General features: G+C 43.8%; 1 protein-coding gene across 1 annotated transcript in view; it reads left to right on the top strand.

The window, feature by feature from the left end:
* The first annotated feature begins 5265 nt into the window (after window positions 1-5265).
* Window positions 5266-13398, top strand: part of ephb3a (eph receptor B3a) — a 32788-nt gene continuing 24655 nt past the window's right edge. The window contains exons 1-2 of the mRNA XM_061084011.1: window positions 5266-5329; window positions 12095-12159. Coding sequence (XP_060939994.1) covers window positions 5266-5329; window positions 12095-12159 — 129 coding nt within the window. The remainder of the gene's footprint in view (window positions 5330-12094; window positions 12160-13398) is intronic.

Raw genomic sequence — 13398 nt, 5'->3', positions numbered from 1 at the left:
GCACATGAATGTTAATCATACACACAGTGCGGACGACTGGACAGACTCCATTATTCACAAGTAGGTTGCAGCCGACAGTCTGGGTCTGTGGAGATGTTCAGTCATCCCTTCTTGTCAGCTTAACACCGCTGTCCTACACAGCTCATTTTCATTCCCTCCACCTCATCCTTGACTCTTCACGTCGCCTCTCCATGCTCTGTAAAATATGTATTTTTCCCCCCTGAGCCCGAGAGCTGATTTCTCATCTGCAGCACGATGGAGGTAGAGTCTCCAGAGCAGCAATCTCTTATTCCACCTGTCGCGGCAGCAGCTGAAGCACAAACAATCCCAGTACATTCAGCATCTGTAAATCTTGCTGTCTGACTGCTGGTTCATCATGTAGGTCTGGGGGTGAAAGGCTGCGCTGGGGGTGCCGATAACTTGAAAGTAGGACTGCAGGGGGGGGGGTCCTCCTTCACTCAAAGACACACTATCAGGATATTTACTGTTTCCTCAACACAAAGAGATATTAAGATTAAGATACATTTTATTATCCCACACACATGCACAGACATGCACAGGCACACTCATGCAAGGGTACATTTAACCTCTGCTTTTAACCCATCTGGTGCAGGACACACAGAGCAGTGAGCAGCCATGTACGGCGCCCGGGGAGCAGATGTAAGGGGAGTAAGGTGCCTTGCTCAGGGGCACTAGACAGGGTAGGGAGAATCCTCTAGGATTTTTGGAAAGATCAATCCAGGTTCTTCTTTTGGTTGAACCAGAGACGAAACAGAGACCTTTTCTGCCCATAGTCCAAGTTTCTGCCACTAGTCCACCGCCTCTCCCGCCTCATATGACAAGCTTGGCGCTCTGCATTCCCCATCAGTCAAATGCAAGATTGACAGGATGTTTCAAAACAAGAAGAGGAATGGCATTTTTTTTTAATTCGTTTAAATTATTCCCTGCGGTGTGTACTTTAAGATACTGGGGGAATTTAATGACTGCGGCGAAGCTGAATCCACTGGCAGGCTTGTATTTTTCTTAAACACCCTTGGTCTCTGAGGAGCCTCTTTAAAAACACACAAACAAGCCGGCTATGAGGGATATTTAACAAATATGAGCCGAGCAGCAGCAGCAGCAGCAGGAGTGGATTCCTGCTCTGTCACATGTCAGGTTGTATAATGACTTCACCGTTGCTTGGACCTTTTTTTCTCATTTGTTATTTTTTGGATGCAGGGAGCCCGTCAGTGGTTTCAGTAGTGGAGGTTGACCCAAGCCCGCTGGGAACTGAACTGTAGTTAATTAGTGCACAAAGCCTCGGGGACAAAGGCAACTCCGGGGGTTGTGTTGATGGGGGAGTTGCTTGAAAGTGGGGGGTGTGTGTGGGTGAAGATTTCTTGAGGAGGGGGCAGGGGTAGCACAGAGGACCTTTTGGGGGAAAACTTTGTGTGTGAGTATGCGTGCGTGTGTGTGTGTGTGTGTGTGTGTGTGTGTGTGTGTGTGTGTGTGTGTGTGTGTGTGTGTGTGTGTGTGTGTGTGTTCCTGTGCAGGAGGGAGTGGGATTTGGGGATTGTGGGTGTTTGAGCAGTGGGAGTGGGGACACACAGACGGAAGAATTAGTAGTGTGAAGGGGATCCTTGTCCCTGAGCTGTGAGCCACTACACACACACACACACACACACACACACACACACACACACACACACACACACACACACACACACACACACACACACGCATACACATTCGCTGCTAAAGTGACAAAGGACAGAGTGGGTCTGGGGGAAAGGAACCCAAAAGAGACGGAGATGGCTAAAAGGTCAAAGTGTAGCATGAAGTAATGAGGACAGGCAGACTATCGAGACACTTTGTGCACTGAGGATATCACTTTGATGAGTAGTAGATCACACACACACACACACACACACACACACTCACACATACACACACACACCGCCGTGTCTCCAGCAAGACTTCAAAGGACATTACATTGAAATTACATTACATTCATTTTGGAGACTTAACCGTATAACTACCTACATCTAAACCCAAACTTTATGTAAACCTGAACTTAAAATACACATTGACTTAAAATCTTAATGACTTACGTTATGTGGACACAATTTTTGTCCCCATGAGGAAGACAAGTGCCTATACTGTAAAGAGATTTAAGTCCCTATAACATGAGTAATACCTGGACCACACACACACACACACACACAGAAACACACACACACACACACACACACACAGGTAACCCAGTCTTTGTTCCAGCACACATGTTGCCTCATTTTATCTGAGTATTGAATTTTCAGTGGCAACATTGCTCAACGTTTTATATGAAATGATCAAATTGACTATTATTAAACTACTATTGTTTTGTAAAATTACCACCCGCGTTAAACCGCCAACTCTCATGAAGATTATTGTTATAATGCACTAAGCTGTCAGCCTCACATGACCCTCAGGAGGCTCTGTCTGTGGATTATGATCGAAGCTCTTATTGACGTGATCTGACCACAGTTAATTTAATGGCGGGATTGATCAGTGTTGAGCTGTGGCTCCACACCAGTGTTACCTGATGCCGGCGGTGCAAACACACACAGACACACACACACACACACACACACACTTCGGGGCTGGAGAAAGCTTCAGTCTGCTGGACGATCATCCATCCAACCACCCAACTATTCAACCAGGCATCCAACCAAGCATCCAACCAAGCACCCAACCATCCAAACACCCATCCAACCATCCACCCATCCCATCAACCATCCAACTAACCATCCAACCAGACAAACATCCACCCATCCATCCAAACAACCATCCAACCAAACATTCAAGCATCCAACCATCCAACATCCAACCATCTAACCAGACACTCAACCATTCATCCAACCAGCTTCCCCTCCCCTCTGCCTCCCTCCTCCCACCTCCTCTCCCTCACATCTTCCTCCCACCAGCTGCATCAAATCAAACACAGACATCCAGGAGAGAAACGGTAGTTTGGCTGCTGTCACTTCAAAATAAAAGCATGAATGCCTTCCATAAAACTTTCTCTTAATAAAAATGTACAATAGAAACTAGTATGGTGTAGCCAGTGTCATGGAAATGTATCATGACATTACACCAGCCTCGTCAGTGACGTCACCACCATGCATTTTCACTGGTGATGATCTGTGATACCCTGGTGACATCACTGACAGGCATGAGGTCACCTTCAGTCCACGGAAGGCCCAACAGCTGCTGACCTGTGTGACTCACCTTGGCATCGAATGAATATTCATGCAAAGTGTCCAAATAAGCAATAGACATGATGATAAGCAATCTTTTACACAAGTATTTTTTCCGCATTTCACAAATGATGATATAAGTTTTTTTCTCTCACCTTAAATGTGACAATATCACATCACTCATGGAATGATATAAACTTTTTTTTTCCACATTTCCCATTCCACAAACTGTGTTTTTTTTATCCATATATTTGCCTTGTGGTTGGGTCAATTTTACTGTTCTGAAATGAAATAGCCTTAAATAAATGAAACAACAACTACATTAATATACTTGGTGTCTTGATTTTTGAGAAATAACTAAATTAGTCTTTAATTCCCTGTTGGCATGAAACATACATTTATTACAATTAATTGTTCAAATAACCCATGGTTTTTTGACCCATGGTTTTACTTTCAGTCTCATTTGGTGACATGTGTTATAACCTATTGATCGGTGCTTGTGTCGACTGATCAGATTTTCACATCTGGTTTTACCTCACTTAATTAATTGTTGAGGGATTTTTGATATACGCAGATGTTGTGGGAGTTCTAAATAATAATAATCTCGGTTAGAATCAGAGTCTAACTTTTTTTATTTTAAGATGAAACAAGAAAAACTTTGGTGATTCCACTAAGTAGGAGGAGAATATATTGTAATAGGCCATTGAGTCTCCATTCATAAAACATCAGCACATATAGTTCTGAGCATAGGAAAAATTAAATAGCTTACTAATGAAGAACTAAACCTCCATTCCTCGCTACTACTACTGATAATAATAATATGTTTATGAACAATAATAATAATAATAATAATAATAATAATAACTAAATGCAAAATAGCAGGCTTCCTGTTGTGTTTTTCCAATTGCACCTAAGACTTTTTTGTTTGTCTGGTCATGATACACCTGTATATTGATTTTTGTGAAGAACGGTCAATGTGAACACGTTCCAGGGGTCTCGGGGGCACCGTTGAGCCATTTTGCGACGCCCATTGAAAATTCCTTCAGAATACGTACATTTTTGTAAGAATTTGAGCATGGTAAAGCCCTCAAAAAGCCAATTCATTTGCCTGAATAATAATAATAATAATAATAATAATAATAATAATAATAATAATAATAATAATAACAATAATAATAATAATAATAATGATAATAATAATAATAATCCTTACAATTTCAATAGGGCCTCACCTGACCTTTGATCAGTGCTTGGGCCCTAATAATAATAATGACAAAAACAAAAAACAACAACAATAATAATAATAATAATAATAATAATAATAATATGATGATGATGATGATGATGATGATGATGATGATGATGATGATGATGATGATGATGATGATGATGATGATGATGATGATGATGATGATGATGATGATGATGATGATGATGATGATGATGATGATGATTATGATGGTACTCACATTATTTTGAAAACACTGAGCGGAAGCTTAGTGTAGACTACGTGTGCATTGACTCTGTGTGTGTGTGAGCTCCCCCCTCCCCTCCTCCCCTCTGTGTCCCAGTGTTGCCATTCCGACGCACATCCCTCACTGAGGAGCAACAGCTACGCGGAGTTGTCCAAAGTGTGAACCCTGCGAACCAGCTCCCCACCCCCCCTCACCGGACACAGACCGCAGCTCCATCCCGCTACAGCAGCCTGTGCGCCGGGCAGCTTTCCGGAGATGCTCCCCCGGACGGAGGATCGGCGTGGCTGGGTGAAGTGAGGAGGAAGAAAGGGAACGAGACGCAGAGGAGCGCTCCGGTCACCGCGGGAATAACGGACCCGGGAGCAGGCAGGAGAGGATTTTGGAGGATTTTTAATTTTTTGAAATTTTCCTCTCGTTTTGGGTGGAATGTGGAAGTGACAGATCCGGTGCACGGCTGAAGACATGAGAGCGAGAAGAGGAGCGAGAAGCGGTGCTGCGGTGCTGTGAGTCTCCATCCATCCACACGAAGGGTCCAGTCCACACACACCTCCCTTCATGTTGCAGACGCCCGCTCTATGACAATGGATTACCTGCTGTGGGTGTGCAGCCTCGTTGTCCCCGTGGTGCTGGCTGTAGAAGGTACGTGGATATTTCCATATGACATTTCCATCTCTACTTCATGTCTCCCATCGATGGACAATGGGCAGAATGCATGGATCCGAATTAAAACTCTCTATTGGCACAAGGGGGGGGGGGGGGAATCCTCATTCATTTACCTGTATACATATAAACCCAATATATATTCATAGGAACAGAAAGTAAGGTTATTTACTCCTGTAATTGAAATCATTCTGGGATCAGTGCATCACGTCAGTTTAAATAAAGCACACTGCAGATTTATCCTTCGTGAAATTAGATCTTTGAACAAGACTCTGTTCATTTTCATGTTAAATTAAAGCTGTTAATAATGATGCTGATAATGATGTGGACATGCTCTGTGGAATAGGCAATTCTACTGAGTATCAATTTGCTCGCTGATTGTAAGACATGCACACATGTATCAGCACGCCCTGGTGTGTGTGTGTGTGTGTGTGTATGTGTGTGTGTGTGTGTCTGTGTGTGTGATGACATCCCAGTGCTTCCATTGCGGCTGAAGGACTGCCTTGTTGCTATTGTCCCCTGTTGTTGTCACACCCACAAGCTGAGCGAGGATGCCCACACTGATATTGCACCGACCCCCAGGTTAGAGCCATAGCAGAGGAGACAGTCCAATGCAAACACACTGGCTCCTCATATGATGCATGTCAAAGCATTGGGACCTGCTGTTGTGCTTCAGGAATACCAGTGCTGTGGAGGCTTGGAGTGGATCGCTCCCGGCCCCCCCGAGGCACCACAGGGACACACATGTGAAATGTATAAAATGACAAGTGTGAGAATGAAAGCTCAACGGCTTAACAAGTATGCAGCCGTCCCTCTAGCTCCCGCCATCATCCAGGGAGTGATGCTCCAGGGGGAGAAGCCCACCCTCTCCCACCACCGCCTCCACCGCTGCTGCATCCCACCCAGCAACTCCTCTCTGAGCTGTAGCCACACGTCTCTCGCCTCCCTTCTCTCTCCCCCCCCCCCCCACCCTGTCCAATCTGCCTCTGCTGGACCGGGGCCAGCCACCATCCCTCATCAATTCTGGTGTCAGCAAGTAAATCAATGCAGCGGCAGCAGCCCTCCAGGTCCCACCGGGCTCTCACCGCGAGATGATCAGTCCCGTTTCCCCAGCCTGCACCACGAACTGTTACTCAAAGCTCAGGGGTTAACTCACGCTTGTCCTCTGAGGATAAACAAAACGGGAAGATCATCAGATAGGTTTTAATGACAGGGGGGAAAGGGAGGCCCCCCGTTTTTTCTTTTTTGTTTCAGCGAGTTACATCTCATTATTGAGCTGCTTACTCAGAGGATTTCAACACATGGCTTGAATCTGATTTTTTTGTTTTTTTTTGGCCTGGCAAGTGTTTGCGCATGGATGATGCAAACTGGACTGCAACTACACACACTGCAACTACGTGTGTGCTTATTTACCAAAGCTCCAGCGATGACTTATCTCCAGTTCACACCAACACACTGCAGTAAAAGCCTCAGCAACTGTGACACTTTTATGCCATATTACTTCCATTTACAGTCTGCGTTTACTGTACTCTTATTTTAAAAGCTCATAAAGGAGATGGATGACCACTCGGAGGGCATTTTACACAATATTCTGTGGTCTGTGTGTGTACGATGGTCGGAAAAGGCAATTTTCGCACTAATAGAGGAGCTTCATTTACATTTGTCTGCTTCCTATGCTTCAGAATATCAACAAGAGTCGTAATTTGTTGACCTGCAACATCAAATGCTGAAGCGAGATTGAATTAGGTCAGATTTGCTTCTTCAAAAAAGCGCTCATCAGACGTCAAGCTGAGCATCGCACTCATCTTTGATGCAGGCAAATAACAATTCCACTCCAAAGTTCATTTTTAGTGACAAAAATCCCAGGTCCTCCTTTTAACATCTGTTTATAGCCACGCGTTTTATCATCCTTCGATCACTGATGATGATGTCGGGCTGTTAATATTTCATATGTTTGCTTGTTGGCAGCGAGTGTCGGTGTAGTAGAAGGCGAGGCCTCCCTTTCATCACACAGCCGCTCTCACAAAGTGAATAAAACATCAGCATGTGTGTGAGCCTCCAAAGCGCTCAGAGAATTCTGAGTTGTGTGGCATTTTGGATCTGGCGGGTGATCAAAAAAACAAAACAGTAAATGCCACGGGTGGTGATGCTCTAAAGTTCCCTCTGCAGCATTGTTCCCCCCCCCCCCCCACTCCCTGGGGCAAAACAACTCCACCGTTCAATGGGAGCGGGGGGAAGATTTCTAGTTTTGAGTTATAGCACCGAGGCTATCTCAGAGGCATTGTAAATTTACCGTGGAACAAATGGGATCTTTTTCAATCTTAACTGGTCTCTGGGATTTAGTGATTTGACGATGAAACACTTTGGTGGTGATCGGCGTAGTCGAACGAAACCCTTTTCCACTCTGAGGTTTTAGTGACTCGTCGGCATCCTGAGCCTGATGATGTTGAACTCTGGCAGATAATAGTTTTTTGAGGGTAAGATACCGAAGCAGCTTTCAGACACGCACTGAAGTCTGGGTATTTTCCAGACATTTTTCCTGAGGGGCCGTAGAAGACAAAGACAATATCAACTCAGAATGACAATGAGATTCAAGAGCTTTCGGCGATGAGGGCCGACACCGGTGTCGATGTGCTCTAAACAAAAACACGCAATTTCCGCAGCAGGATTCATACGTCATATCCTGCCTCCAGCACACTCTACCCAGGCTCCGCCCCTCGCCTGAGTGTTTTTGTGACCACGTCTGATCCAGACAATCTCCCGCTGCGTTCTTCATATGTGGTTAGGGGAAGCACAAAGTCCTGAAAATGTGCGGAAGATTGGGTCATTTTCCATAGATCATGTCTGAAAATTTATTTTTGTGATTCTGAGGCAACGTGAGTCTGGACTCTGTTATTAAGCGTGAGGCTGGGCATTCAAATGATACCAATACAACATCATTTTCATCCATAAAAAGACAACACAATTTCTATTTATAAATATCAGTATATTGCAGCACAGTGAGGAGGTTTACAAACAACTGATCGACCTCAGATTTATGAAACATTTTTCTGTTTATCAAGTGTTTGTCATTTGCTGTACAACCTGCACTCACAAGCAAAAATCTATTTTAATACACTTACAGAAATAACAATGTGACTTTGATTTATAAATCAACTCGTATGATAAATGGTTTCTTAATATAATTTTCTGCAAGATTGACCAACTTTATGATTGGGGATAAAACAGTGTAAAAATATTACGATTCTTTCAAATCTTTGTAGAAAAAGAAAAATCTCTTGCTCCACACGGAGGTCAAAGGTCAGGATGCATAATAGCCCCCCTACAGCTGCTGGGGACTCAGCCTCTGGCTCAGGAAGGCTCCAGTGGGGTGAAATCCTGCTTATACCGGGGGCTTGAACCCCGGCTTTTACAGATGGTCACCCTGCAGCCCCCCGAATGCGCCCTGTGGGAGGTGGAGCCTGTTGAATGGAGCATCGGCTCAAACCTGTGGTTCGCTGAGGCTGAGCGATTCTGTCTCTGTTGCTTCTGGGCGCCGGGGGAGAAGAGGGATGGGGGGGCAGAACCAGATCAGACACCCGGGGGATAGACTGGATCCATGGATCAGCAGCAGCAAGCAGTCTGGGAGTGTTCAGTCGGCTGTGTGCCTCCCAGGGCCGAGTGTAGCCGAGCAGAGACAACAGCCGCTGATTTCTCTGATTAGTTGCTCGTCTGTGGCTCAAGTCGTGTTAATCAGTAAAACAACCTTGTTCGCGAACATGACGAACATTTGGGGCTCGACAGCCAGAGTTATTAACGGCTGTGTCCTCACGCACGCAGATAAAAGAGGCCGAGCGCTTTAACAAACGAGTTACGAGTCTATTTCTTCTTGTTAAACGCTGCTTTATACATAAATAATAAAATGCAGAAGTAAATGTCATTTCAATTGTCAAAAAGATGAAGGCAGCCACTTTGTTTTCCCTTTTTAAAAAAATCAATGATTTCTACTTTGTGCAGCGCCACTCATCTGTTTATTTCAGCCCACTTTTCATTTTTTAAAACCACGGTTATTTGCATTTGAAATATTTCTGTTCAAGGCCATAAATCACCTGTTTAAGCAATGCACGATTCCTGTTGCTCCCCATGAAGGAATGATAAAGCGACTGAGAGTTCATGTGATTAATTAATGCTTAGTGGTTCGTCACTTAATGATTGTTAATTTGAATACTTCAGACGCTAATATGCCACCAAATTAGCTGGGATGGAGTCACATTTCAGAGCCATGAATAGATTCAGTTTGAAATCGTTACTGTACCTACTCTGGTGAAACCGCCAGTGATATGCAAACATGTACATGCTGCTGCGTGACCCAACAGTCAGTGATGGTGGATGATGGTATGTCTGTTTAAGCATTAATAACCTCAGAGAGACTTCATTGTTTCTTCATGGCGAATATCATGAATTTGTGAAACGCCCCGGAATGAATTTACGCATTAAAACACCATAAATCAAGCTGTCGTTTTTTGAGAAACATGTTTTTGTTTTCCCTCTTGTCAAACGTTAAAAGAGAAGATGGATACCACTCTCATGTCTGTCTTCTTCACGTCCAGTTAGCTTAGCTTAGCACACAAACTGGAAACAGAGGGAAACAAGTAGCCTGTCTTTGTTTGAAAGGAAGAAATGACAAACACCAGTAATTATACTGACTTTATTTTTTCTTCAATTTGCACAAAATCTACATATCATCAACACGTCACATTGCCATTTTATATGGAGTCGCACACCAAGCTAACAGGCAGATCTGCCTGCTAACTATGAAGCTACTTCCATCACCAGGCTAACCTAACTTAGCATATAGACTGGAAAAATGAGGGAAAACTTAACAAGGCTATGTCCAGAGTTCAGAATCTATCACCTCTAGTTCAGGAATTAACTTTATATTATTTGTTTAAATTTGTAGAATAAAACAAATTTTAAAAATGGGTTTAATATGAGAAACACGATTCTTAAAATGTGATAAGATTGCTTGTAAGTAGATTTTGTTCGATGTAGACAAAGATATAGTTGTTTCCTCCTGTTTCCTGTCTCTATGGTAAGCTGAGCGACTGCTGGTTGTAGCTTTATATTGACTGTCTAGACATGAGAATGGTGTCAATCTTCTCAACTGTGGTCAAGACAGCAAACAAGCGTATTTCCCACAATGTCTCAGCAGGTTATTTTATAAAACTGTTAAAAGGAATTATAAATCTTTGGATCAGCTCCTGACCATGATGGACCATGACTGGCCAAACTAGAGGAACATATGCTAAACACATGATATTTAATCTGTCACATCAAATAGCAGTTGTCCCATCCTGCTTTCATTTACACACAGACAGGCTAATTTGCATGAGAACTAAGGACAAGGATGTTTTTGTCTCTTTCTTTTGGTCCAAGCAGTTACTGCAGGGAGAATGTGACCACATGAAGCACTGAAATGAGCTTTTAATTAGAGTTTGATCGCTGCCTGTTTGCCGTCTTTGGTGAGATTCTCTCTGCTCTCCGCGGCACACATTTGAAAACCCACAGATGTAATGCACAGATCACAATTCATTATCTGTCATCTTCTAGGGAGAAGAAAAGCCATTGTGGTTTTTCTAATGAACACAGAGCACAGATTGTAAACACTGCAAATAGCTCGAGCTCAGCAGCTACAGATGGACCAATGATCCACTGACTCGATCAAGCAACTTCTATTATTTGCACGCTGAAGCCAAGGACATGCTGTCCCGTATATCTGCATTGTTTCTCGTCTTTTATAGCTAAACATCCACCGTTAAAGCTACGGGACCAGGGCCAGGCTGCTGTTCTGCACAGGACATGCACTTTGTTTGCCCTCTCACACCCACCCTGCTTTAGCGCCGTTATCAGTGACTTGCGAGCAAATGGTGCACAGCAGGCGCCGTGTCATCGAGGCTCCACGAAGAAAGTGTAATTGTTGCAGTAATTATGTGCTAACAACAACGGAGCGACGAGAGCCAAACACGTTCACAGCTGCATGCAGAAAACCCAGAGAGAGGAGTCAAATCTTCAGAGGTGCTACAGACACACCTCTGGAGTCTGGACCACCACTCGGGTGACAACTGATTGACAAGCTGACACAACAGTGCTCATGGATCCTGCTGTTTATTCGCGGCCTCTCCTCTGATTGTGTGTCCTGTTCTCACCTCGGTGTGAAGTCGTAAAACAGCGAGGTGGAGAAAAGATTGGCCAAATCTCAAGTCATCTCAGATATGGCAATTGTCAAACAAAAGGCATCACATTTCTGTGTCTTGGGCGTAAACCTCCCCTTTAAATGTGTTGTATTAATACATTTCTCTGTGCTTATTTGACCTCACTGCAACAGTTCTCGCTGATGGAATATTTCCCACTAAAGGCATCTTGGAGGATGCTTTGTTCTTAGTTCCACAAATGAATATTGAAAGAGGTGCACTTTTGAGTGCCAAAAACTCACACACACACACACACAGAGAGAGAGAGAAAAAGCCTTAATTAGGCGTCATCACAAATATGCCATGCTTGTCAGCGTTTTCACAAACAGTACACGTAGGTGGAGGTTATGAAAGAGAAGGAAAGTTTTACCTGGATCCTTTGTCTCGCAGGGGGGAACTTGGATGTGTGTATGTGTGTGTGTGTGGTCTTTAATGTTGTGTACTGATTTTGTTTTCTCTTCCTCACACCAGTTAATTCTTGTGTCAAACCTTCCTCCTCCTCTTTTTTATGCAGAAACCCTTATGGACAGCCGGTGGGCAACCACAGAGCTGGCTTGGACCACATTCCCAGAAAGTGGGGTGAGTTTTAATCTGTGTGTGCCTGTGTTGAGTTTGTTTTGTGTTCCCTTTTTTTCTTCTTCTTTACCAACATTTGTTCCATTTGCTTGTTAATTGAGCCCAGTCTGCCTTGAACAGCTCACCTCCTACTGTTTTATATCTTTATTTTTGCAGTGTATGTTTGCTTTTTTTAGATCCTAAAAAGCAAATGAGAAACACACTGTGAGACACGATGTACAAGAAATCTGAGATTTTTTCAGCGTTAAAATGCTGCAAAAGGCTTAAACTGTAAAAACTAAATCTGTGCATCTTGTATTTAAACACACACAAATGAGCAAACATGCAGATACACAAAGCAAATCCCCGCAGTGTGTCAGGGCTATAACGTAGGCTTTACCCTGCATGTCTCCCCAGGAGAGAGCGCCAGATAATTGAAAGCATGTGTCTCTGTCTTTTATAATATAGGCCCTAGAGTACATTACAGGCAGGAATTAAGGTATTCAGTTGATACCCCCCTATAGGAATGGTGAGAAAATAAAACAACATGAATTTGACCCGGGGCTAACAGCCTGACAGACCTCCCCCACTCCCGGCCAGTGTAATTTGTCTTCGCTACGTGAGCGCAAAGTCAGTCAATGGAAATGGTGGGTTTCCATGGAAACGATCTTCGGCAGCCCCGGCTCCTTCCCTCTGCCTCAGAATGGCCGGCTCCTGAATGTCCCAGCATCCATGAAGTCATATGTCACGACTGGCGAGGCAGCTTCTCTCTCCTGGCGCCTGACAAGCCCATACGTTGGCGGCGGCCAGCAATTATCATATTTGTCAGGTAGTGCATCAACGTGTTGCTGGTGATTTACGACGTCTAATGCTGACTCCTGGGCTCATCGTTTGGGAATAAATTGCGCAGGAACGATCGCCGACGTGCGATGAGTTATGCATTATTTTCTTCCCAGTTGAAATAATCAATTTCTGGGAAGCTCATTTCTTATGGAAACGAAGCATTCAGTCCAATAGGGAATTAGGAAGAGAAAAAAAAAATCAAAAAGGATTGACTAAATGTATTGACCATGAAGTCATTTATCATCGGCTCTAATGTTATTTACCACATACAAAGAGCAGGTACAGCAACATGTAAATCTGTGCCTTGACATGGGTCAGAGGCAGAAATCATGTCCATGTCATGTCATTCTTTTAATAGCAATTTTAAAAAGACAAGTCCACCAGGTATGTTAACCACAGTGAATGCTAATATCAGCTCTC

Source organism: Limanda limanda, chromosome 13 (genome assembly GCF_963576545.1).
Source record: "Limanda limanda chromosome 13, fLimLim1.1, whole genome shotgun sequence".
Lineage (NCBI taxonomy): Eukaryota > Metazoa > Chordata > Actinopteri > Pleuronectiformes > Pleuronectidae > Limanda > Limanda limanda.
The sequence above is the reverse complement of the archived record's forward strand: the minus strand, read 5'-3'. Positions and strand labels throughout refer to the sequence as shown.